The sequence below is a fragment of the Ailuropoda melanoleuca genome, chromosome 14, assembly GCF_002007445.2.
Source record: "Ailuropoda melanoleuca isolate Jingjing chromosome 14, ASM200744v2, whole genome shotgun sequence".
NCBI classification, from domain to species: domain Eukaryota; kingdom Metazoa; phylum Chordata; class Mammalia; order Carnivora; family Ursidae; genus Ailuropoda; species Ailuropoda melanoleuca.
Genome location: NC_048231.1, coordinates 44,619,824 through 44,646,694, shown reverse-complemented (window position 1 = coordinate 44,646,694; position 26,871 = coordinate 44,619,824). Strand labels below are relative to the sequence as shown.

At 47.2% G+C, this 26,871-nt stretch overlaps 1 protein-coding gene across 1 annotated transcript in view; it reads right to left on the bottom strand.

Moving 5' to 3' along the window:
* Positions 1-3,671: 3,671 nt before the first annotated feature.
* Positions 3,672-26,871, bottom strand: part of UBE2L3 (ubiquitin conjugating enzyme E2 L3) — a 62,339-nt gene continuing 39,139 nt past the window's right edge. Inside the window, exons 4-5 of the mRNA XM_002926289.4 lie at positions 10,046-10,232; positions 3,672-5,149 (exon numbers count right to left, since the gene is read on the bottom strand). Of these exons, the coding sequence (XP_002926335.2) occupies positions 4,995-5,149; positions 10,046-10,232 (342 nt within the window). The 3' untranslated portion in view covers positions 3,672-4,994. The remainder of the gene's footprint in view (positions 5,150-10,045; positions 10,233-26,871) is intronic.

The following is a 26,871-nucleotide window of genomic DNA, read 5'->3' as shown; positions in this document are numbered from 1 at the left end:
AGTTCCTGGGAGCACAGAGTCCTGCCCCACTCTGGAGTGTGGAAAGGCAAATGGAACAATGATCCTTCCGGTCTCATTTAATCTCACATAATCCGCTATGTGCAGGGACCAATATCCCCATTTTACAGACCAAGAAGTAGAAGTGGCAGATCAGGGCATTGGAGCCACCTGTTCATTTATTCACCATGCACTGCGTCAGGCAAGGAGTCAGGCACCCAAAGAGCTCTCTCCGCCTTGGCAGTCCTGAGGTATGGATAGCTTTCTGAAGCTTCCAGCTGCCCCCATCCTACAGCTCTACCCCCTTAACTGTGGCTTCAGCCCACTCTTTTCTGGCTCCATCTTTCACAATAACCTTCCCTTGACCATGATTCTTTCAGCAACGGGCTCCTCCATGGCTGTAAACTGGAATCACTTAGTACCTCCCAGTGCCTTGCCCTCACCTCCTTGCCTCAGCCCAGTGGGGTCTGGCCACACTCCTGCAGCTGCTGGCTGAAGCCAGTAGAGGTGGCCTGAAGGTAGCCTGCTGGCACAGAGGCACCTCCTCTGAGGGGGGAAGGGGGTTCTATTTCGAGAGGAGGAGGCACCTGGCTGTGTGGCTGTGAGGCTCAGGACAGAGGTGGGTTACTCAGGGGAGTCTTGGGGTCTGCACAGATGCAAGACAAAGCTGTGGAGTGGGCTTCTGTTGCTCGGGGAGGGAGAGAGGGGTGAGCAGAGCTGAGGGCCCAGGTCAGCCCTAGGGACCATGAGCATATAACAGTGGAGAGGAGGGGGACCATGGCCAGACTGGTAGAATAATCTGGAGACGGAGGTCCACTTCACAAGGGGACGGAAAGTGAGAAGGCAGAAGGCTGCAGGCAGCACAGGGCCCGTTGCGGAGCTGGTCACTAGCACCCCACTGGGGAGATGGGGGTATTCCTTATGTCAAACCTGCTGTGCACTGGGTGGTTTAGGCAAGGGGTTTACTCTTCTCCACCCATTCATCAGTCAGGAACAGAAGGTCTGCTCTGGGCCAGGCCAGGCCTGGGTGCCGGGACAGCCCAGCCTGCAAGAAGCTCACAGTCTGTCAGGAACACAGGGATAGCTGGTGTGATCTGGACTGCAGTGGGAGAGGGAGGGGGAAGGAACACAAAGTGTGGGGCAAAAGGGGCTTCCTAACCAAGCCAGGCCTGCTCGGAGAATGCTCTCTGGAAGTGACTTCTTTCTCTGGGCCTCAGTTCTGGCCTCCGCCTGCTGTTGGACAGTGCTCTCCGCTCTGATCCTCTGAGGCATCCCCTAGGAGCCCTCCTGCAAGAATATGTTCCAATCACCCAGGAAACAGCTATTGAGCAAGCACTGCCTGAGCCAGACCACCTTCAGCTCTACGCCTTCGCCAGCTGGTGCCATCCCCACCCCCACCCCCCCCCGCCCCGTGCAGCACGAGGGAAGCAGGGAGAGGAGGAAGAGCCAGCACAGACAGGGCAGGAAGAACCAAGACCAGCTCTGGCTTTGCCTTCGACTGGGTCAGATGGCTGCCCCGGCAGGGTGGGACACGGAGGTGCTGCCAACTGAAGCAAGAGTGGGGCTGAAAGGCTGCCAGCCTGTGGACCGCGCAGTGAGGAAGTCCTGGGGCCCTTGCCAGAGGAAGCTTCAGGAAGCCAGGGGCGGACAGAAGCCAGGCTGCAGTGGGCACCAGAGTGATGAAGTAGATGCTGAACAATGAATGCAAGAGTGAGGAAGGCAAGAAAATGGTGGCTCCAGAGTTCAAAAAGTTGAGAGAAGGTCCTGTAGGGCTCTGGATTTGGGAAGGGTCGGGCTCCAGGGAACCTGAGTGGTGGAATATTATAGGCTCTGGAGCCAGGCTGTAAATACCCAGGCCTGGTTTCCTTGGCTGTCATGAACCTGTCTCTTCCTCTGTAAAAATAGGGATAATGGTGTCCATGGGGTTGTCTTGAGAACCGATGGAGGATGAAGTGCTAGAACACGGCACAGTACCCTGCTGATGGTCAAGGGACCGGCTCCCTGCTTCCTGGTAAAATGACGTCCCAGGAAGGTTCCTCCGGGACACCTGCACACCCATCTGACAGGGCAGGTCTGGTCTCCACTGGGGTCAAATCCCAGACAGGGAAATAAAAAAATAAGCATCATGGCCCCGTACTGAGTCAATACTGCAACAGGACACTGGGACTTGGAGGCAGGTTTCTGGCTGGAACCATTCGAGGAAATGGCCTAGCCCTACCCTCAGGCACACCCTCCCTAGTTCGGTGATGCTGAAGAAGACAGCCGCCCTTCTCAGGGCCTCCTCAGTCCGCTCCTCCGCTAAATGTGGATGGTGTCACTCTCTTGGGACTGACAAGTGGACTGAAATGAGGCCTCTACACAGAGGCCACTGTCCCCTCCCCTGACACCCAAGGTGCCCCTTGGCAGGTCCTGATGGTCTGGATCTCCAGTCTTTTCTGCTACCCTCCTGGGAAGGGCACACCTCTGTGTGCCTCTTTTGGAAAAGCTGGGCGAGGGGAGAGAGGAGCAGGCAGAAGAGCGAGCCTGGGCTTTGGCCAGCCCTCCCCCATCTACAAGAACACAGGCCCCTGGCTCTGCCCACTCCCAGTAAGGAAGAAACCCACAAGACCAAACCAGTGTCGGAGAGCATTTTTATTAAGGGCAGCAGAATGGGATCGCAGCATTTTAGAAAGCCTATTCTCCGCCGGGGGTGTGGCGGGGAGGGGCGGGGCGAAGGGGGAGGACCCGGCGCACTCCGAGGAACCCGGCGGGTGTGACTTCCTGAGTGGGCTCGGATGGGCGGGGGCTGCTCCACAGCTCTCCCCTTCTCCAGGGGACCCAGCTGTTTGGTTGTGGAGCAGCCAGGGCTGCCCGCCAGCGTGCTCAAAGCCCGTCCCGGGGACAAACCGCCTAGGCCTGAGGGAGGGACCACCCACTGCCTTGCCCTCCCAGGGCCAGGCCTCTGAGGGGGCAAACCATGGGCTGCCATGCCAGGGCTGAGAGTCCCCGAGGGGCTGCCGGCTTTGACAAAGGTATCCTCCCATGATGAGCAAACGCTGGTAGAGATATGAAGCAACGGGACAGTTTCCAAGAATGGCAATCTTTCTGGGTTCAGAGAAGCAATGAGAACAAATGGTGGCTTATTTGTATAGCTTCTGACAGAATTTGGCGTTTTATTACAAATCTGCGTGTGAGTGAAATAAAGTCCATCATCACCTTTCTGCTAATGAAGAGACAGATGTGGAAACACTGGCCCGGCGCTCTTGCGTTCCCGGGCACACGGGAGTCTCCAGAACCTGCCCCGGGCGTACCGAGGACTAAAGAAGCCGAGTTCATTGACACACCGCAGGGCCACGCACCTGGGCAACTAAACAACGTGATGCTGCCTAACCTACCATCACACCCACCTCTGCACAGGTGAAACCACCTTACAGGTCCGCAAGCCCCGGAAAGATCCCAAGTTAGAGAGCTAAACACAGAAAGCAGTTTCTTTACGTCATCTTCTCCACAGGATCTAGTTCCCCCTGAGAACCAAGAAGGGCAGCCGCCAGGGGCAGAAGAGGAGTTGGTGACACACAGCGTTTGGACCATCGGCTTCCTCTGGGTGTCAGTGACACGCATTCTCGATTTCAGGGGCAGTCCCACTTGCTTTGAAAAGACATTAACATTCAAATCCTCACAAGTTCATCTGATGATCAATTCTAAGGTCAATTTTTATTTCTACAAAAAAAGGCAGTCAAAACAATATAAAACACATGTAAAGGATATTACTGAGTGAGCTTCAAGTGGAGCTTGACTCTGCAAAGGCTGTGAGTCCAGAGGGAGAGGGAAGGCCATCTTGTTCCTGGGCTGGCCGTCTGCTCCGAAGGAAGGGGCCAGCAGGGCGCCAGCAACCCCTGACTGCTGCTGGCTATAGCCAAGTCCCGCCAATTCCAACCCCGCAAAGGGTCAAACTGTGCCGAGGGAGGGTCGCAGTGGGGCTGCGCTGCACTGAGGAGCTGGGAGAGCGAGCTCCGTGGCACATTCAGATGGAGCTCGGTGAACAGGAGAGCGTGGAATTTCACATGGACATTCTGGCTTCAGCGCTGTCTGCAATGACCAGCACGTCTTCTACAGTGGCTGCAGGGAGGAGCGCCAACCTTTGGCCTCAGGAGCTTCTCTGGCGAGAAATTCCTCACACAAGTACACAGCGTCCTCTGGTTGGCAGGCCCTCCCCTGGAGTTGCCATAGACCTGGGTTTCCCCAAGCAGGCCAGGCCAGGCTGAAGTTCAGTCACGCACGAGGACATCAGGGTTCGCCCATTTAATCAATGTTGTTATGGTAACACCAGCCAGATTTCTACATAAGAACTGGGCCTCCCTTTTCATGGCTGGTTTTTTTTTTTTTTTTGCTATTTGTTTGTTGTTTTTGGTGGTGAGGGGGAGGTGGTGGGGTGGTGACTGGTGGTTTGCTTGTTTTTAATTTTTTTTTAAAGGAGGTTATAAATTGGAGCCAGGAGAATTTGAACCAACTCCCACACAGGGTAGTGCAACATGGGAGTAGAGAAGCCACCAGAATTGCCAGGAGCAGTCTCTTCTCCTTTGCGGAGGAGATAGCCCTGGGTCTGGGGGAAGTGAATGAGTGAAAAATAAACCAAATGCAAGAAAGTGGGAGTTGCAAGGGCAGGGGAAGAAAGGGAGCTGCAACCTTTTTTTTCCCCCCTTAACCTTAAGGGCTAAATGTAAATTGAAGGTTCTGGATCAATTTGGACAAGAAAAGAAACACCATTCTTTTAAAGTAGATTGAAGCAGTGATTTTTAAAACAAAGAAAGCAGAACTAGAACATCTTAAATTTTTAATCCTTTCTTTACAGGTTACCTAGACCACTTTTGATTAAGAAAACTGTAGAAAGTTAGTATCTGCCACAAGCAAACGCCAGGCGGTGGCACGTGTCAATTTTCCACAGAGTCCTGTTTTGCGGGATGTCTTCACTGCTCGGGGTCTCCGCTCACACTCGCTGGAATCGGTCGCGGCAGAGTTTAGTCCACAGGTCGCTTCTCCCCGTATTTCTTTGTAAACTCTTCAGCGTTCTTACAGAATTTTTTACGGTCCTTAGAGTATTCTTCAGCTAGGTCAGCCCGAAGTGGGTGCTCGGGCTGGGGGTCGTTCACCAGTGCTATGAGGGACTGGATTACTGCCAAGAAAAGGACCAGGCACCGCTGGTTAGAACAGTCTCAGAAAGGGCAACTTCTGACTGCAACACTGATTTACGTCAAGGTGCTCTTACGAAAAAGTGGCTTCCCATTTATACAAAATTCTAACCATCAGGGTGCAACCCATCTTTCCCCTGTAGTTGGGAGAAAAGTGCTGGGCCACAAGCTGCTAACAGCGGGTAGCTGTTCAGAGTGACACCTCCACCTCTTCCAGGAATCTTCCTGAACTGACATCTCCGGGAACCCCCAGTCACTCTCCTTCCCCCTTCTCCCAAACTTTGGAGATCTCGGGCCTAGCATGGACACCCCCTCACATACATATACACACACCTGGACACACAGGTGGAGCTTCTGGGTAGGGACTGGGTGACGTGTCCCATCACTACGATCGGTTCAGGGGGGTCTGGTGTAGGCATGGTGTAAATGCATAATGAGCCCACTCCACAAGACCCCTAGGAGCTTCTGAACTAGCTGAGAAGGGTTCACTTGACACCCTGTCTGAACTGCTGGAAGGTAGATAACCCTCAGCAGTGTTATGCTCTCAATTCCAGAAGAAGAAATCACACCAACTGCTTGGGGTGGGCTCCACAATGCTCTCCCAAAGTACAGTAAGTCCTAGATGGACTGGAAGGCCAGCCCTGGGATAGGAGGGCCACAGAGAATGGAAGTTGGGAAAGGGAGATTGAGGGGGAAGCACGGAAGGTCCAGGAACCCCAGGCCTCACCTCAGAAGTGGGGTGCACGCAGCCACTTCGCCTTCTCACACACGCTTCTCTTCACCTAGCCCTGATTAGGACCAGCAGCCCCAGAATGCTGCGTTCCTTCCCACTGCCATGTTCCCGGCAAAAAGGCATCTCTCCTCTGGATTACATATGCCACAGATTTCTTTGCTGGGGACCATGTCTTCCACCTCAGCATGACAAATTATGGATTAAATGCTAATGCTGGCTGAGCCAGGCACAAAGGCCTAACCAGCCACGAGCTCTACTTTGAGTGGGAGGAACAGCACAAAGTACTCCTGACCAGGCATCCAAAGACCACCTGCCTTCACCTCTGCCTATCAGTGCTACCAGGTGAGACGGGGCAACTGAGGGCTTCTGTGGCCATGGTGGACACAGGCGAGAAGGGGTGGCACATGCAGGGCTGACGGGGTCCAGGATGAGTAGGGAGGAGGGGCTGGCGGGCAAGGAGGGTGGACTGTGAAGAGCAAGCAGGAGTGAAGGGCCTGGAAGCATCTCTGTAGGCTGAGGCAGTTTCTAATCCAATCTCCATACCACCCTCAGGGGCAGGCATTATTAACCTCACACCTATAAATATCTCTAAGAGGAAGCAAGCCCTGGAAGTACATTTTTGTCTGTTTATTTAAGATCTATCCCTTTCATATTTGATTCTTGTATAACAGCACAAATGATAATAAAGCTATTTTGTTTGTTCCTATTTCCCCAACTGCCACCACTGGTATTCCACTGTTTGCCATATATCCACATATAGCCTAAATGATTATTTACCTAATATATTCCTCTAAATCACCTCATTTTTTAAAATGTAAGTATTTTTTTTTTAAAGAAAAAGTAAATGTTCCTAACTCCAATGGAAAATTACTTTCACTTGGCATCAACAGAAGGCATGCATCAACACACAGTAAAATGAGCACCTAAGGCCCCCTCCTGTCCAGCCAGGGAAGCAACCACAGTGGGACACACACTCTTCCTGAGGACAGCTTTCACAGCTTCTCTCAGACACTACCCCAGCTCGTGGGCCATGCCCTATTTTAGCAAGCTCCCAGAGTCTCCACCCCGTGCTCAGCCGTGAGACTGTGCCATATCCCCCTGTTGTTCTTGACCTCAGGTTGGAAACCTGCACCGCGTGTGCCTCAGTGCATGAACATGGCTTCCTGTCTTCTGCTGATTAGGAACTGTTCTACAGCAACAGTGCGGCTTCATTAGCACGTCAGGAACCTCCAGGGGCTCTTGCCTGGACGAGCGCCTTGGGCGTGGGGGGGGCACTGAGGAGTCTTCAAGGTTTCTTGCTCACCCTCTGTGATGGGTACTCAGGCTCTCTGCTTTTCACTATGATCATCTTAACACCTAATGTATCAGTATAGAACCATCTGTTCATTACTAAGGCTGGCTTTTCAAAAGATAACCACTTTGCAAGTTTGCTGTATTTAATTCTTTTCTGGGAACGTGCTTTTGCTTATTTGATCAAGTCGAGATATTTTCCAATTTATATAGTAGTTCTGACGAATATTTCATTCTTTCTCTGTTCCTTTGGGTGCATTTCTGGCTCCTCAGCTAAACTGTAATAAAATCCAGCTGAGCTTAGCTTGCTCTGCTAGTGAGGACACTGACAGCGACAACTGCTTTTCAGACTACAACTGTGGCCGCACCCCAGCATTTTCACACATAGAACAGCGCACTCGTTACATTTTACAAATGGTCTAGCCCTGGCTTTTTAAAAATCTCTTTCTTAACCCAAGTGTTCCTCAGAGGTATTTTATTTTCCTTCCAAAATGTAAGAGTTTAAAAACATTACCAAATTTTACCTCCTACTCTCAATGTATAGGATCAGAGAATAAAGGGTATAAAGGCTATAAAATTTCCTCATTTTGTTCTTACAGTTTCTTTGTAACAGGGGATATAAATAATATCCTTGATTCAACCCCCCACCCCCTTTCAAGGAGATCCAGGGGCTCCATTCTCAGAATAAAATGTGAATGGTTCCCCCCCCAATCCTGAAGGCGTCCAATGCTAAGTAGCCTTCACAGAATGTGCTATAAAATCTAATTACTCTTCCGCTGTTTATTATTATTTCTTGAGTCCTCATTCTAAATTTTATCTACTTGATTTAAGATGATAATGTATGGGGGACTGAAACATTCAATTTAGGAATTATTTGATTTTTCTCTTTATATAATTTTGTTGTTGTTGTTTGGTACACACAGAGTCCATACCATGCTGGGTTTGTTACTAACTCTAGTTTATATGGCAAATTTTATTCGACCACCAAACTAAGCCCTTGCTCTGTTGCTGAGACATCTACTAGAAATGAGATACACTGCTGAACAAAACTTTGTCTTCAAGTTCTTTTTTTCTGGTATTATTATTGCCAACTTCTACCACCTCTCTGTTTGATATAGTTTTGCTTTGTTTTTTGACTTTACTCCTGGTATTTTTGTTCAATTTTTAATGCTTCCCTACTCCCTAATTAAAAGTTGAGATATTAAAAAAATTGAGATATAAAAAAAGAAAAACTCTTAAAAGTATACAATTAGGTTGTTTTTCGTAGATACACAAAACTGTGTGATACCACCATTTCACTCCAGAACATTTTCATCATTCCAAAGCCAACACCCACTCTCATAGTCACTTCCTAATCCCCTCATCCCAGCCCCAACAAACACTACTCTGTTCTCTCTCTGTAGAATTGCCTATTCTGGACATTCCATGTACAGTCGATTCTAGGTTTTTTTGCAGTAGTTATGTACTCTAACATTGCCGTGAATGCTGAATTACATAGAGATACCGAGCCATGAGTGACCAGCTAAGAACCACCCAGCTGAGCCCAGCCAACCTACGGAATGAGAAATACCAAATTCTTGTTATTTTAAGCCATGAAGTTTTGAGGTGGTTTGTAATACAGTAACAGATAGCAGAAGCAAGGGAACACGGCAGCAAGTGCCAGGGACAACGTGCTTGATGTATGCGAGGAGCTAGGAAGTGGTACGGGAAAAAACCCAAGGACGTGCGCTTACGAACATACTTCGTCAAGCTTTTGTTAAGTATCAACTTGTACATGACCGAATGCCATGTCCATTGGAGGTCTTTCTATTCTGACTCAACACTGAAACCCACTCCTTTCTACTACTCAGCTGTGAAACCTGATGGACACCTTTCACGGCAATTATTTCAAATAAGAAGGCTCGACTTCCCGTGCAAAAGGTTTTCAACTCCATCTTCCAGGGTTTCCACTCAAAAATGACTATATCGGTCCCTGAAAAACTACCTGTGGCCTCGCAAATTCCAGCCTCATCCACTCCCTTTTAATCTGAAAAGACCATATAGTGGTTCAGGTAGCTACACATCAGAAAGCCACTAAAAATATGGGATTAGGAGTTCAAAAGAAAGTTCTGGAGTTAACAAAAACTGGACATAGTCTGTAACAAAAACTAGACACTTCCACGGGACAAGAGGAAGGCTACCCATAATAACGAATCAAGAACCTTTCCCAGAAAAATAAGCACACGTATGTTCACACAGAGGCACCCGGACACATGGCCACACACGGCCACATCCAATTACAAGTAATTCCAGGCCCGCTGAAGCCAACCTTGTGCTTTCATCAGGGCACACAGCCCATGACAATGCCCCCTCCCCCACCACACCACCCGCTCTGAGCCACTGGCATTGTGCTGCCCACCACATGGCTTTGCTTTACACCCTTCTTTTAGACTGGCAGGACCTCCCTCCCTTCTTTAAGTCTGAGTTCATGTGCTAACTGATGTATGAGGTCACCTTAAACACCACTCGCCCCTTCTCACTCACAGCAGCCCTGCAATCCCTCACAAAAACTTGCAGGGACAGTGCCCACACCTCTTCACTGCACAGGCAGCCAATGCTGGGCTGGTGTCTCTATGTGTGTCTCCTCCACCAGTCGGGAGCACAGGAGGGCCTCCTCCAATACCTACGCAGGTCAATGGTTTAACTGAGATGTGCCCCGCCCATGAGGAATGGCAGGACCTCCGCAGCACTTGTGTGTGCATTGGAGTTGGTCAGGTAAGATTTCTCTGGACTCTGTGAGACATGGCATTAGAAGGGACTGAAGAGCCCCTGCCCCACGGCAGCACCATCCAAGGAAGGCACAAGAAGCATGCCTTACCTTGGTCGGTTTTGGTTGCTGGCTTCCAGTTTTCAGCACTAATTACTGGCAGACAGACCTGCCCCTTTTCATCGATGTTCGGGTGATAGATCTTTGTTTTAAATGTGATCTTCGGTGGTTTGAATGGGTACTCTGCTGGAAAGTTGATTTCGATTCTGAAGGCCCCCTTATCATATGGAGGGTTGTCCTGCAGGGAACGAGAAAAGATCAAAATGAACACGCTACAGCTCAAAAACCTGTCATTGAGACAGAACTGCTCTGTTTACTTGAATTAATTTATTTCAAATAGTATACCCATTGAAGCCTTGTCACCTTGAGGGCAACCAACAATCGATCAGTATTTCTAGAGCAAGATGTCTGCTAAGTTCCCGAAAGCTGAGACTGATGGTGTTGTCTCTTTATCTTTGTATCCTTAACAGACTTTGTTTAAGTAGTTTTAGGTTTACAGCAACACCAAGAGGGAAGTACAGGTACCCCTCACTTTCCAAAAGTTCGAGGGCCTATGGGTATTAAGGAGGGCACGTATTGCATGGTGCACTGGGTGTTATACGCAAATAATGAGTCATGGAACACTACATCAAAAACTAAGGATATACTGTATGGTGACTAACATAATAAAAAATTATAAAAAAACCCAAAAAAACCAACAAAAGTTCGAGGGCCGCCATTTCACTTTCACAAAAGACCTACATTAGTACCTGTTTTGCTAGCCAACAGAAAGAAATCTGAAGGGGATTTTCACTTTTACCAAAAAAGGGAAAAAAGTGAAACCAGCACACAGTGTTTGCTTTGCTGCAATCCTTTACAGAGGCAGCGCACACCAGGAGCAGCCAGAGAGGTGGCGCCGCCCAGCGCCTTCCCCGGGAACTACATGCAGCATCTCGATGTGAAGCCTCCTGAGCTCTGAACTGTGTCTGTGAGCACCTGGCTTTATCTTGATTTACTTTGTGTTTTTGTTAGCAAGATGTGTCCTAAAGTATCAGACAAGCCTAAGAGAGGTTATTTTTGGGGTCTGGGAACGCTAAACAGTTTTTCCATGCAAATTAATGGTAACTAACTGCTTCTTTGCTTTACACCATTTTGGCTTACACAAGGTTTCCTAGGAACGCTCTACTTCTGTTTGTGTGGTTTTTAAGATTTTATTCTTATGTAACCCCTTCCCCCAACGTGGGGCTCAAACTCACAACCCAGAGATCAGGACTCGCAGGCTCCACTGACTGACCCAGCCAGGCACCCTGGAATACCCTACTTTTGGATAGCAGGGGAAAGCTAAGCTGGGTTCCTGTATGTCCCCTCTTCCACACATACAGCCTCCCCCACTATCCACATCCCTCACAGAGTGGGTCGTTTGTTACAATCAATGAACCTACACTGACACCTCATTATCACCCACAGTCCAGTTACATTAGGGTTCACTCTTGGTATCGTGCATTTTATGGTTTTGGTATGGTATCATACGTTAAGAGTTAGAATCCTACAGTATATATAGCCTTTACAGATGGCTTCTTTCACTTAGTAATATGCATTTAAGGTTCTGCCATGTTTTTTCATGGCACAATAGCTCATTTCTTCTTAGCACTGAATATTTCATTGTCTGGATTTAGCACCACTTATTTATCCATTCATCCACTGAAGGACATCTTGGTTGCTTCCGAGTTTGCCAACTATGAATAAAGCTGCCTTACACATCTGTGTTCAGGTTTTGTGTGGATACTCCCACCTCCTCTGCAGAAATACCAAGGAACATGACTCCTGGATTGTAGGTTAAGAGTATGTTTAGGGTTTTTTGTTTTTAAGACTTATTTATTTTTAAAGATTTTATTTATTTATTCGTCTGAGAGAGCACGCCCGAGTACAAGCCGGGGAAGCCACAGGCAGAGGGAGAAGCAGGCTAATGTGGGGCTTGATCCCCAGACCTTGGGACCTGAGCCAAAGGCAGACGCTTAACAGACTGAGCCACCCAGGTACCATGGTCTTTGTGTTTTACATTGCTGCCATTCTAATAGGTGTGTAGTGGTATCTTGTTATTTTAATTTGCAATTCCCTAATGACAATATGATGTTGACTATTTCATATGCTTATTTGCCATCTATATATTTATCTTCCTTGATATCTGTTCTGATTTTTTGCCCATTTTATTAATTTTTTGAAGATTTTATTTATTTATTTATTTGAGAAAGAGAGAGAGAGAGAACCTGAGCAGGGGGAGGGGTAGAGAGAAAAGCAGACTCCCTGCTGAGCAGGGAGCCTGACCTGGGATCGGGATCCCAGGACCGGGGGATCAGGACCCAAGCCAAAGGCAGGCGCTAACTGACTGAACCACCCAAGCACCCCTTTTTTGTCCATTTTTAAATGAGACTCCTAGGGCGCCTGGGTTGCTCAGTTGGTTAAGCAACTGCCTTCGGCTCAGGTCATGATCCCAGGGTCCTGAGATCGAGTCCCATGTCAGAATTCCTGCTCAGCAGGGAGCCTGCTTCTCCTCCCCCTGCTGTTTCTCCTGCTCTCTATCAAATAAATAATTAAAATCTTTAAAAATAAATTTTTAAAAATTTTAAATATAAAAAAAATTAAATGAGACTCTTGGGGTGCCTGGGTGGCTCAGTCGGTTAAGAGTCTGCCTTCAGCTCAGGTTATGATCCCAGGGTGCTGCGATGGAGTCCCACATCAGGCTTCCCGCTCAGCCGAAAGTTTGCTCCTCCCTCTCCCTCTGCTTCTTCATCTCCCTCTGCCCCTCCTCCAGCTTGTGCTCTCTTGCTCACTCTCTCTCTCTCAAATAAATAAAATCTTTAAAAAAAATAAAAATAAAAAATAAAATCAGTCTCTTTCCTTATAATTGAGTTTTAAGAGTTTTTTGTATATTTTTGGGTAACAGCCCTTTATCAGATAGGTCTTTTGCAAATATCTCACGTTTTTTGAAAACAAAAAGTTGGGGGCGCCTAGGTGGTGCAGCTGATTAAACGTCCAACTCTTGGTTTAGCTCAGGTCATGATCTCAGGGTCATAAGACTGAGTTCCCCGTCAGGCTCCACCTTCAGCACAGAGTCTGCTGGAGATTCTCTCTCTCTCCCTCCCTCCCTCCCTAAAATAAATAAATCTTTAAAAATAATAAATAAATCTAAAAAGATTTTTTTAAAAAAGAAGAAAATATGAAGAGTCACACCAGGGGTAAAGTCTGTGTGCCTCTGAGAGATGACCCAAGATAAAGGGCCCAGCCTCTCCCCACCCTTTGTCTACCTTTGGGAAGTTGACCAAACCCTTCATCTATTGCCTTTTCCTAGTACTCTGGTTCCGCTGTATCACACGCAACCCAAAGAAAGCTAAGCAGGGGCCTCTGAGAACAGGTAAAATGAGGGAAGGCTGAGGGGTAAGAGAGGTCTGCCAGGCAGAAAAGACTGAAGGCTAGGATGGTGGGGCCTGGAAGGGGCAATCTGGGGCAAGACAAGAGGCTGGGAGCCCAGTGTGGCTGAGAGGCCGCATGGGGTCTTCCTGAGGAAAAGCTGGGGCCACGTTTAGGGCTCTAAACTCCCCTCTGAGCAGTGAGATACCCTGTCAGAAGATTAATCTGTGGGGAAGCTTGTAAGGAAGTTGGGAGACTCAGGGTCTGGAAAAAGGTGGAGATTTTGGCAAACAGTCCAGGCCGGGTGCCTCTGTGGGGAGAGAGCCCTGCACACACCTGGGAAAGGTTAGAAGACAGGGCTGGAAAATCATTTTTATCCCAACAAAACCTTCCCTAATCCCTTCTTCAGGAACACAGAATTCTCTAGAACACTGTCCAGAAGTTAAAGTGGCAGCAGACCCCTTCCAGGCCTTGTCGTGTGTGTCCACTCAGAATCACTCACTACCAAGGACAGCTCAACCCACTGTTACAAACGTACAAGCTTGTACAAATTACAAATGGGGGAACTCAGAGAAGATTGTTTTTGGTTTTGATTTTTGGTTTTTAGGGGTTTTGTTTTGTTTTTGCTTTTGGTTTTTAAGAGAGACTTCAATTTTCTAAGTAAAAATCATGTTCACTTACACAACTTCAGGCATGTCAAAAGAGCTTTCCTGTACAACTTTGTTTAGCTGGTCATATCTTCCAGATTTATTCATTCATTACTGTAGACTGATCAACCACCCCCAGGCCCCACCTGATGCCGGGCCCTGCGCTAGGAGCTGGGAGACAAGAATGAGCCGGTTCCAGCTGGCATTGCTAACCTCGGCTCTGCCTCCTGCTCTCTTGACGAGCCTGGGACATTCCCGAACGGCTGTGAAATGGGAGTGTAACTGCAGTCTGAACTGATGAGGAGGCTCGAGCACATACAATCCAACGTGCCTGGCAGCAGGGTAAAAAGCTCAAGAAAAGCAGCTCTGTTGCTACCAGAAGCAGGACAGGCTGAGCCTCTCACCACTACCCAAGGAACATGGCTAAGCTCACCTTAACTTCTCTGAGCCTCTGTCCTTGTCCGGGGCTCTGGGGATGACTGAAGGAGTGGCTTCGGTGTGTGCCAATCACACAGACTGTCCACCTGTCCCAGTGATTTTTGCTGAAGAAGGTGTACAAAAATTAAAACACAGGATACACCTTCTAAATAGAGGCCTAAAGCACCACATGCGAATTTTTGACATTTCAGAGCTAAACTTATTCTGTGGAAGGTAGCTCAGAAACTACAAGGGACCGTAATGAGAAAACATGTTTGTAGCTCATATTACTGTGTCAAGGAATGTTTTTAGATGTAAAATGAATTTCTTCTGATAATTTTACATGCTCTCAATTAATGAACAGACTTGAAGTTCTATTTCTCTCTCTTGAAGACTCTACGGGTGATTAGCCAAACATATCCACTCTCCCTTTATGTAAGTGACTGGTTTTAAAGTGTTTATTGTTTATTTTATAAATAGTATGGTTGAGGAGAAAAGGAAAAGGAAAAATAACTTTAGAACTGCTTTTGTGCTAACAATCCACTTCTCTGCATTCGCTTCTAGTCATGATACACATGCATGTAAAGAAGATTCAACCATTCTTTACCAAGGACTTATTACCTGCTACCTGCTTTTCTGTCTTATCTCCAGTTCCCCTCCCCCAACAGCAACCTCAGGCAGAGGCTGTCATCACCCACATCTGGAAACGAGACAGGCGAGATGGAAGTTGAGCAATCAGCCGAAGGACCTAAACTCAGACATCCTCTCCTGTAACACGACTCCCTGCACGTGCAGGAATCCATCTGGGCGGGACCTGCGGGCCAGGGGAACTGCTGAGAATGTGCTACAGCTCACACTGCTCGCTGTGCCGTGAGTCACCGTCTGTCTCCGTACGGGAAGTCTCGTGTCTCCTGCCGACATGGCTACCTTGTGAGCTTGCAAGTAGGGTAAAAACTTCAGACCCTTCACAGTTCTTCACACCAGCTTTGCAAGGCACAAAGCCATTCTGTGGCAACTAAGACCAAGAGGAAGCTCCTCCACACGTGTCACCAAACCACCCGGGGCCTTTTACCAGCTGTCCTACTCCTAACCCTGGGGCCAAACCTAATCTCTCCTTCCCCAGGGAACCCTTTCAGAGTCTCAAGACTCCATTGCGTTTCATGTCTTCCCTTCCTTGAGCGAAGATCGACTCCTTTAATTATCCACTGAAGTAGCAATTTGCGTCACCACTGTGACTGCTTTCTCTGTGATGCAGTGAGGACACCACACAGCTCTCTGGCAGGGAGAGGAAGTCAGGCCAATCCCCCACTCCCTGACATGGATCGGTGCCACTCGGCATGTCCCCACAGTGAGTGCACAGCTAACTGTCCGAAACCACATGCAGGACTCATGGCTGACTTGATGTGAACAGGAAGATCCTGGTTTCGATCTAATGAACACGCTGTCCCTTCGAGTGTCAGACGGACTAAAGGCTCTGTGCATTGCATCCACTTCTGTCCACTCTGGTGACGGCCCCTCAGCAGCATCCTTTCCCTATGCTTCACCCAGCAAGTTAACAAAGCCCGAGATTCACTACCGCTAGGATGCCAAGCCCGGACCTGCCCTGCTGGCTGCTTGTCCCTGAGTTGAGCTGTTTTGTTAAGGGGAGACTTCTATGCTCTCAAGCCTTCAGGGTCCACTCTAGAATCTTGTCAAAAGCAGAGACAAGCTCACGGTTCTTCTGAACACAGACGATGCCTTCTTACTCTTTGTAAATTGTCAAGTATTTATTAATTCATATCTATTCTGAAAGTACGCTTTCTGGTTGCCTGAATCAGAAAATCTGCTCGACTAGTAGGCTCATTTTGTGCTAATCCTGCTTTCTGAGGAGGAGTCGTTTGTACTATTTCCAACAGTTTGGTCTGTAGGGCCGTTCACAGTATAGGTCTTTTTCAGTGAGGACCCAATGTTACAGAATTCCATCATATTAAAAGTATTAGTGCTAGTATTTTTAGAACTGGCTTTCCAGTCTCTCGTGACCAAATTACCCTCTGAATTGTATCTAAATTTGAAAATCACAACCGTCATGAACTGAATTCAATAAGGAACTTCCTCTCCTCTGAATTCATACATACCTCTCACGACACAATCCACTCTCCCCCCAAAAATGGAAGCAACTAATATTCGTACCCAAAAAAGTGTATTAAACATTCCATCCCCCAGGATAACAGCCGTTAGTCCCCTGCTGCATGGCGTGGTATGTTCACTATGCATACATAGCATAAACAAAGGCGTTTTATTCTGGCCATCTGTACATATTACTTACAAGTAGTTATAAAACTGGAGTCATACTGTCTCTATTCTTTTGTACTTCTGTTCACATTGCTACACATTGTCTTTCATTCGGCAGTCCAGATGTTTCCCACTTCTGTTAGGCCACAGCACCTTGCAGGTGGAGCCACACTCACTGTTAAAGAGGCCATGGAGGGCAGTGCCCCTGTGGCTTTTGTCCACAAAGCCTGTGCCTGGCTTGACAGGAGCTCAACAGTTCCCACCAACACGAAGGGATGCTCTTTCCCCAAAAAATGTCCCCAGTGTAATCTGAGGTTGGCGACAAAATTATGTTTTATGTATGGCTCCCCTCGTTTGGCTTCACTCGTTACAGCTCCAGAAAGCCGAAGGGAGAAGCTGCAGGAGAATCAGCAGGAAAGCAGAGAAGAGCAGAAAACCCAGACCAGGGCTGGGTCTTGAGAGACGCAGGGCTTGGCCCCACCTCCGTCCAGAGAGGCAAAGCAGAAAGAAGGAAGGGGTCTGGCAGGTGAGGATTTCCGGTGAAATGGGCTGTAAAGTGAGTAAGGACTCGGAAAGGAAGGTGAGAAACTGGAACTACAAATGTAGCAACAAAAAGGTGAAAGAAGGAAACCAACGCCTCAGATGGGCTCCCGGAGGCCAGGGTGGAGTTGAGAGAAATCTTCCTTCTTCCCTGACAGAAAAAATAACCTAGCATTGAAGGAGCTCTTATACTGTGCTTGGGACAGTGCCAAATACTTTTAATCAAGAACAGTACACCAATCACCAGAGGGCAACGGAAGAAAAGGGAAGGAGGGGGTGCCTGTGTCAAAGATATCCAAACACCCTACTAGCTCTGGCAAGTTTTTAGGTTTTGTTACAAGTGGGAAGAAAAGTTTTTCTTTTTTTTCTTTTTTCTTTTTTTAAGATTTTATTTATTTATTTGACAGAGATAGAGACAGCCAGTGAGAGAGGGAACACAAGCAGGGGGAGTGGGAGAGGAAGAAGCAGGCTCATAGCAGAGGAGCCTGATGTGGGGCTCGCCCAGAACGCCGGGATCACGCCCTGAGCCGAAGGCAGACGCTTAACCACTGTGCCACCCAGGCGCCCCGAAAAGTTTTTCAATCGAGGCAAAATTCACGTGACAGACAAGTAACTGTTTTGGCATGTATGATTCGGCGGTACTTAGTGAATTTATAATGTTGTACATTATGTATAAACCCCTCTAATTTCAACACTATCTTTGCCTTCAAACGCTGTATCCATGAAGTAACAAACAGAAAATTGAGGCAATAAAACTTCGTTCAATAAATTGCACTTTTGCTTCAGTGGAGGCTGAGGGAGCTTGGCCAGAGGTGGCTAACTTCTCCCAGGAGGGAGAGGACAGGAGCTCAAGCTTGAAGGAGGGACCCTCAGGTAGAAAGGAGGCAAGCCAAGAAAGAACACATGTCACTTTCTACAATCCGGCCTCTAGAATTGCTAAAATGACATTTGGCGCTATCAGAGACAGAAATCTGTGTTTGTTGTAGAAAAGGTGGGGAAACGCGCTACCCTCATCTCTCCTCCCTGACAGAGAACTGGGGCCAGCACGCTGGCAGATGGCACTCCTGCCCCTTTTCTTTTAGGTGAACACATCAGCGTGCACTCTCTCACATACTGGGGATTTGTGCGCACGGTGCCATAACCACCTTTATTTTCATTTACCTTGCAGTTTGCTGCTGACATTACCCTCATCACCCATGCACACTTATCTCCTCAATCTTCATAAGATCTGGATGTACCACAGTTTCTTTATCACCACCCCACTGCGGGGCATGAACTTCATTTCATTTGTAAAGATGAAATCAATAGTATCATGAGTGTCCGTGGGAGCACTAAAGACCCAACATACTTTTTAAATAAAAAGCAAAGCTACCATGCATTCCCAAGAACACTGGCCAGCTCCCCTGGTTGAAAAGCAGGAAAGCAGGGCTGGCAAGTCTGTAGGGAGCTGTGAGGACATGGTGACAGCACCTACTGTGGGAAGCCACAAGATCAACAATGATATTTCTTCCCTTTTTTGTTGTTTAAAGATTTACTTATTTATTTCGGAAAGGGAGAGAGAGAGGGCTTGAGCTTGGGGGGCGCAGAGGGAGAGAATCTGAGGCAGACTCCCCACTGAGCAGGGAGCCCCTTGTAGGGCTCAATCCCATGACCCTGAGATCATGACCTGAGCCAAAACCTAGAGTTGGACACTTAACCAACTGTGCCACCCCAGCGCCCTGAATATGCTTTCATATAAGGAAGAAGCCTGGTTTTATCTAAGAGAGAGGGAAGTGGTGGGCTCCTTACCATGTTCTGATAGTTGCATTTTGATCACCTGTCTTCCCCATTAGTCCAGGAGATACCTAAGAGCGGGGACCCAAGGCAGCCCCAGAAGCAAGCCTCAAATGTCTGCTAATTGAACTGCTAAATCAGCAGATTCTCTTCTTGATTATAAAATCATCAATGCCAGGGTTTACGGTATTCTTTTGAATATGTCCAGGAATGTCAGCTCTCAGAATAACGGTTTAACCATACCTGAAACACAATGACCACAGAAGTTTGTACACAAAAACATTTCCACATCTCTGGATATCCCAGGCACCAGTCACAACTTAGAGTGGCTAATAAAATAGGAAGTATGAGAACCTCACAGCCCATCTAAGAAATAGGGAGTCAACTCCAGGTCATTCACACAGAAATAAAACAAGTTCTTGTTAGAAAAGAAAAACTGAGGGGTGGCTGGGTGGCTCAGTAGGTTAAGTATTTGCCTTTGGCTCAGGTCATGAGCTCTGGTCCTGGGATCAAGCCCTGTGTCAGGCTCCCCCCACCTCTGCCGCTCCCCCTGCTTGTGCGTGCTCACTCTCTCAAATAAATAAATAAAATCTTAAAAAAAAAAACAAAACTGATACTACTGCTTTCTTAAAAACCAAAGCTAACTACAACTAAATTAAAAAACAAAAAAACCAAAACACACAGACCCAAATAAATTTTAAAAATGGGCAAGGTAACTCGAACAGACATTTCTCCAAAAAGATATATAAATGTCCAATGAGCACAGGAAAATATGTTCCACATTATTAGCCATCAGGGAAGTGCAAATCAAAAACCACAATGGGATACCACTCTGCACCTACTAGGAAGGCTGTAATTAAAAGGACAGACAATAGCAAGTGTTGACAAGGATGTGAGGAATTAGAGCTCTTACACTCTGCTGGTAGAAATCTAAGTGGTGCAGCCACTGTGGAAACAGTCTGAAGATTCCTCAAATGGCAGTTACCATACAACCCAGCAACTCCACTTCTAGGTAAATACCCAAAAGAAATGAAAACATATGTCCACATAAAAACCTGTATGTGAATGTTCACAGCAGCATTATTTTTAACAGCCAAAAACGTTAAAAAATCCAAATATACATCAACTGATGAATGGATAAGTAAACAGAAAATAACCATTATAATAGAACCTTATCTGGCAGTAAGAGGAATGAATTGCCAACAATGCTACAACATGGATGAACCCTGAAAGTATTATGCTAAGGAAAGAAGCCAGGCGCAAATGTCATATATTGTATGATTCCATTTACATGAAATATGCAAAATAGCTAAATCTACAGAGACAAAGTAGATTTTTGGTTGCCTAGGCTGGGGGGGGGGAGATGAGGGTGATGGCTATGTGGGGGGGTTCTTTGGGAATAATGAAAAATGTTCCAAAATTGTGGTAATAGGTGCACAACTCTGTGAATATACTAAAATCCATTGAATTGTATACTTCATTTTTTTAAAGATTTTAGTTATTTGAGAGAGTGAGAGAGAGAGCGAGCACAAGCAGAGGGAGAGGCAGAGGGAGAAGCAGGCTCCCCGCTGAATGGGGAACCCGACGTGGGGCTCGATCCCAGGACCCTGGGATTGTGACCTGAGTCGAAGGGAGATGCTTAACTAACTGAGTCACCCAGGCGCCCCTGAAATGTACACTTTAAAAGGATGAAATGCATGGTTTGTGAATCTCAATAACACTTTAAAAAAAACTGGGGCACTTGGATGGCTCAGTTGGCTGAGCATCCGACTCTTGGTTTCGGCTCAGGTCATGATCTCAGGGTCATGAGGCTCTGCACTCGGCAGGGAGTGTGCTTGAGATTCTCTCCCTCTGCCTTCTTCCCCCGGCTCATGCAAGTGTGTGTGCTCATTCACACACTCCTGCTCTGTCTGCTTCAAAGAAATAAATAATTTTTTAAAAATAATCAAAGCTAACATAGAAACAGTAGTTCTCAACTAAGGGTAGTGTTGTCCCTCACAGGTTTAGAAATGCCTGGGGGGGGGGGCTGGGTGGTCTAGTCAGTTTAGTGTCTGCCTTCGGCTCAGGTCATAATCTCAGGGTCTAGGATTGAGCCCCTTGTAGGGCTCCCTGCTCAGTGGGGAGTCTGCCTTTCCCTCTGCCTCTCCCCCCACCCCACCCCCACCTCTCTCAAATCAATAGAATCCTAAAAAAAGAGAGAGAGAGAAATGCCTGAAGGTGTCCTTACATTGTTCCAGTGACAAAGCTGGCCGCTGGCACCTACTGAACAAGAAACAGGGACAATCCTACACAAATAATCCGCAGGCACACAACAAAATGCAGTTTACAATGCAATCGCATTGAGAAATACCGCTTCGGGATAACTACAAGTTCAATTTACAAACTGTTTGGGAGGTGTCTACTATGTGTGACATGTGGTGCTAGGGACAGGAAGTAGAAGGGAAACTGATACAGGCTTCTACCTGACCCAGAACTTGTTGAGACAGTTGTCCATATCACAATAAAGCAAAAGTCACACTGTGAGGAGTGCCCAAACAGACGGGGTAAAGTGATGCAGGTCACAGCAGACCCCAACAGGCATTTCCCCATTTCTTTGCAGGCAAAACTCCAGTTTTGTATGTGGTCATGCTGCTCCCTCACTGGGATCCAGGGGGTAAGGCCTGACTGCTCTAAACCTGTCCAACTAAGCAGCCACTCATTGCTAGTGGCTACTGCACATTTGAAATGTGATGCTTCTGGGGCGTCTGGGTGGCTCAGTCGGTTAAGCATCAGACTCTTGATCTCAGCGTGGGTCTTGATCTCAGCGTCAGGAGTGGAAGCCCCACAATGCGCTCCATGCAGAAAGAAAGAAATGGGCAGCAGCTCTTTCTACCCATGGGTACTGTCTTTGGGGCTTTTTTTTTTTTTTAAGATTTTATTTATTTATTTGACAGAGAGACAGCCAGAGAGGGAACACAAGCAGGGGAGTGGGAGAGGCAGGAGGAGGCTTCCCCCTGAGCAGGGATCAAGACCTGAGCCGACCTGAGCCACCCAGGCGCCCCTGTCCTTGGGGCTTTTAGTAAAATCACCTTTTTGGAAGGAAGAACGGAGGGAAGGAAAGGGAGGGAAGGGAGGGANGATGTGATATGAGTGCAAAATACCACCTGGATTTCAGAGACCTTGCACAAAAAAAAAAATTTAAAATATTTCAGTAATAATTATTGATATTATGTGTTAAGAAATATTTTTAATATAATGCATTATGTAAACTATTTCATCAAAATCAACTCCAAAATGCATTTTTAAATTTGTAATGGGACTACTAGAAAATTTAAAAGTACAGCTGGGACTCACAGGATATCCCAATTGGACAGCACTATCCATTGTGGGACTTTCCTACCTCAGCCAGTGATAGACAGGGGTGGGGTTGGGGAAGGGTTAAGCCATGTGTCCTGATTCTGGATCATGACATTTGGGGGCCTGTGGGCAGCTTCTGGGATGGGTGTCTTCGTTCTTGGTCACACCAAACTACATATTATGATAGAAATGCACAGACATAAACACACACATATTAAAACTGGAGATATCTGAATAAGGTCAGTAGACTGTATCGCTGTTAATTTTCTGGTTGTGATACTCTGCAGTGGTTATGCAACAGGTGAAAGGTACCGCCGATCTCTACTGCTATAATTGCATGAGAATCTACTATTACCTCAAAATAAACTGTTCAAAGAGACAGAAAAGAAGTGAAGGGAAGGCCCTCTACCTACCCTGGCCGCTGTGGGCCCTGCAGCCGACTCCAGTACTACAGTGGCTATGTGACTGGGTGAAAGCCAGGCTGAACAGAACTGAGAACAGGAGAAGAGGGACAGGGAGAATTTAGGTCCCTGCTCACATCACTGAGCTGCTGGATTAACCAGCCCAGAGCAGGCACCACAGGACTTTTTGTCAGGAGCAGAACTTTCCCTTTTCGAAGCAAAGCTGAGTTGCGGGTTTCCTTACTTGCAGTCAAAAGTGACCTCACCAGTACGAATGGTGTGACTGGAGAGAACACAGAAGGAAGGTTGTGATTCACTGAGACCAGGGGATGGGGAGTTTCAGGGAAGACTCAGGGCGAGGAGGATGGATGCCTTAAATAGAAGAGGTATGCGTGGCTTCCTGAGCAGAAAAAGGTGTGATGTTCCTGAGAAAATGTGATGCCTCTCCCTGAAGGCTAACAGGAATTTAACTCAAGAATCAGTTTTGAGGACCCTAGCCACAGTCCAACTTTGAGTCAACTGGTGGAGGGCACTGACCTGCAGCTCACAAGACAAGGGAGCGAAGCTGCTCAAAGGATGCTGGTATGTGGCCCAGGTGGGGGAGATGTGCGGAGGAGCCTGGGGGGTGCTGCAAAGAGCCTCTGAAATGGAAAAGCCTCCACAGACAAAAGTACTTCCTGTTTTTGAAAGAGGACATTATCAGTGCAACTCATGCCCATCCCCAAAACTATTCTGGAGGGGTTCACCAGAACCTGGTGTGCGTAGGCACTGAAAGGAGAGCAGTGCACCCCAGGAGCCAGCGTGGAGGCCAGAGAAACTGCCCTGTCAGAAAGACTCTACTTCCTCTCCCACCAGCTGGTGGGGGAAACAACAAGGAAGTACAAGGCCTCTCCAGAGGGCCTTCATTTCATTTCAAAAAATGATTCTTAAGGCAGCCTTTGATATACAAGGCCTCAGGGATACAAAGATGACTCACAAGTCTGTGGTTCCGAAGCCCAAAGGCAAAGACATCCAGGGCAGCTGACTGGAGCATTAACCACAACATCAGCTGAAGTAAACACTTGCTCTGCGCAGCACTGTCAACTCACTTAGTCCCCTGCCCACTGTGAGAGGCGGGCACTTATTAGCTCCGCTTTACAAATGAGGAACCGAGGCACAGTCAGAAGGAAGACTTACTGTCACTGTTGGAATGTTTCCATCTGTACATGTCTTACCCTCTCAGTAAAAGGTAAAACTAGTAGCAGCACCACCACAAGTTCAGGGTGACAAAGACAGGGGACAGGAGTAGCCCAGGCAAGAAAGGAACTCAAGATGGAATGAATTCCTGGGGTGCGTGGGCGGCTCAGGTGGTTAAGCATCTGACTCTGTTTCAGCTCAGGTCGTGATCTCCCGGTCCAGACTGGGCCCTGTGTCAGGCTCCGTGCTCAGCTCAGAGTCTGTTTGTCCCTCTCCCTCTGTTCATCCCCCCAAATTCTTTCTCTCTCTGCCTCAAATAAAGTCGAAGGGGAAAAAAAGAGATGGAATGAATTCCTGCCTTAAAGAATGAAGCACTCAAAGCACAAAATTAGAAAAGGACAAAGAGCAAACACCAAGGAAAATAGAAGATATCATAATATAAAAGCAGAAATTACCAGAAAAGCAAAAATTAGCTACTCACAACACAGGAAAAAGAATGGAATTTCTACTTCATGACACATGAAGCCCACATGACCATTTTACCCAAATCCACCAGCACACAGAAAACACAATCCAAGCTCACATATGAGCACAGAGGCAAAAACACTAAAGACGAGTAAACTTAATACAATGGAACATTTTATTTTTTTACTTTATTTTTATTTTTTTAAAAGCATTTTGAAGATGTATTTATTTATTTTAGAGAGCGTGTGCGTGTGCCCACAAGCAGGGGAGAGGGCCAAAGGGGGAGGGAGAGAAGCAGACTCCCTGATGAGCAGAGTCCCCCGCAGGGCTTAATCCCACCGCCCAGGATCACAACCTAAGCCAAAATCAAGAGCCAAAGCTCAGATGACTGAGCCACCCAGGCACGCCTACAATGGAATATTTTTAAAATAGTTCATGATGAAGGAGGGGTTAATCCAGAAAGGGAAGAGAGGTTTAACTAACAGGCCACTTTGAAAACCCATATCATAAAATTTAATTGACAATAATATGGCCTTTAATGAAATCCACTCATTCCTGATTAAAATTTAAAAATTGAGGGGCGCCTGGGTGGCACAGCGGTTGAGCGTCTGCCTTCGGCTCAGGGCGTGATCCCGGCGTTATGGGATCGAGCCCCACATCGGGCTCTTCCGCTGTGAGCCTGCTTCTTCCTCTCCCACTCCCCCTCCTTCTGTTCCCTCTCTTGCTGGCTGTCTCTATCTCTGTCGAATAAATAAATAAAAAAAAAAATTTAAAAATTGAGAGAGCAACATCAACAAAATGGCAAAGCAAGCAGCTCCAAACGCCCATCCACAGAAACATAAAACAAAACAAACAAACAAAAAACCCCCCCACACAGAAACTGTCAGAACCAACTTTGTATGAACTCTGGAAAACAGTCCAAGGTTTACAGCCACCGAATCAATGCAGAATCAAGAAAAAGGCTACTGAAAACTGGCGGGAAAGCTTTGTGGCAATTTTACTCGCTCTTACTCCACCCCCTCCCTGGCTGGGCAGCAGACGACCTTGCAGATGGCAGCCTCTATTTCCAGTGTGGGGCTCTGGGCCCCGGTTCCAGAGGGAGCACAGCAGACCTTACTTGCAAATTACTGTGTCTGTCTGTTCTAATCTGTCTTAGGGCTACCTGAGGGGCTGACTACAAGGCGCTTATCTTTGTTTTGCCTAACTCAGAATCCACACAAGGGTGGAAAATAGCAGGCACTGCTCAAAAACACTGTGAGGCAATGAAAAGCCCACAGCGAACTGGAGCAAAGACAATGACTGAGACATACTCCTAAAGCAAAAGAGGAAAAGCCAAGGAGAAACCTGGGGAAATTAGGGCATTCAAAAGTGCCCAGGTACACTGGGGAATTGAGAAAGCCATGCATGTGCCTAGGACAGGCTACATGCTCAACAAAGCCTTGAGAATATCTGAAACTTTCACCACTGGCTAACTGTAGCCTCAAAGCAAGCGACAAGTAAAGGCTATGGGAGAACTGCGCTGAACTGGCTACGTGTTAAAGCAGTACCCCAGCGCGGAGCCAGTCTGCATAGACTGAGAGAGAGACTCTTTTCATTTTTTTTAAGCTTTTGACGTTCAAGGAAATTTCAGCCCAAACATTGGTAGAACACAAGTGAAACCTTTAACTATCAAGAACAGCAAACCCCATGGCGCTGGCTGGCTAAGCCAGTAGAACATGTGACTGTTGATCTTGGGGTTGTAAGTTCAAGCCCGACCTTGACTGTAGAGATTAATCAAAAAACAAAACAAAAAAACCCCAGCAAATCCTGGGCAAGGGGGAGAATCTGATTCCACACTGTAATATTCAAATGTCCAGTTTTCAACAACAACAACAAAAATCACAACGGACACAAAGAAAAGGAGAGGCACCTGCTGGCTAGGTCCATAGAGCATGCGATCCTGGGGTTGAAAATTCAAGCCCCGCATTGGTTTAGAGATTACTTAAAAATAAACTCTTGGTGGGGTGCCTGGGTGGCACAGCGGTTAAGCGTCTGCCTTCGGCTCAGGGCGTGATCCTAACGTGACGGGATCGAGCCCCACATCAGGCTCCTCTGCTATGAGCCCGCTTCTTCCTCTCCCACTCCCCTGCTTGTGTTCCCTCTCTCACTGGCTGTCTCTCTCGCTGTCAAATGAATAAATAAATAAGAAAATCTTTAAAAAAAAAAAAAAGACCTGGAGTTGTTTAAATAAATAAATAAAAATAAATAAATAAATAAATAAATAAATAAATAAATAAATAAATAAAATCTTGGGGCACCTTGGGTGGCTCAGCTGGTTGAACGTCTGACTCGATTTCGGCTCAGGTCGTGATTTGTGTGGTGAGACAGAGCTGCACTCAGGCTTCACACTCAGTGAGGACTCATCCGCTGGAGATTCTCTCTCTCCCTCTGCCCCATCCCCAGCCTGCGTGTGTGTGCACCTGTA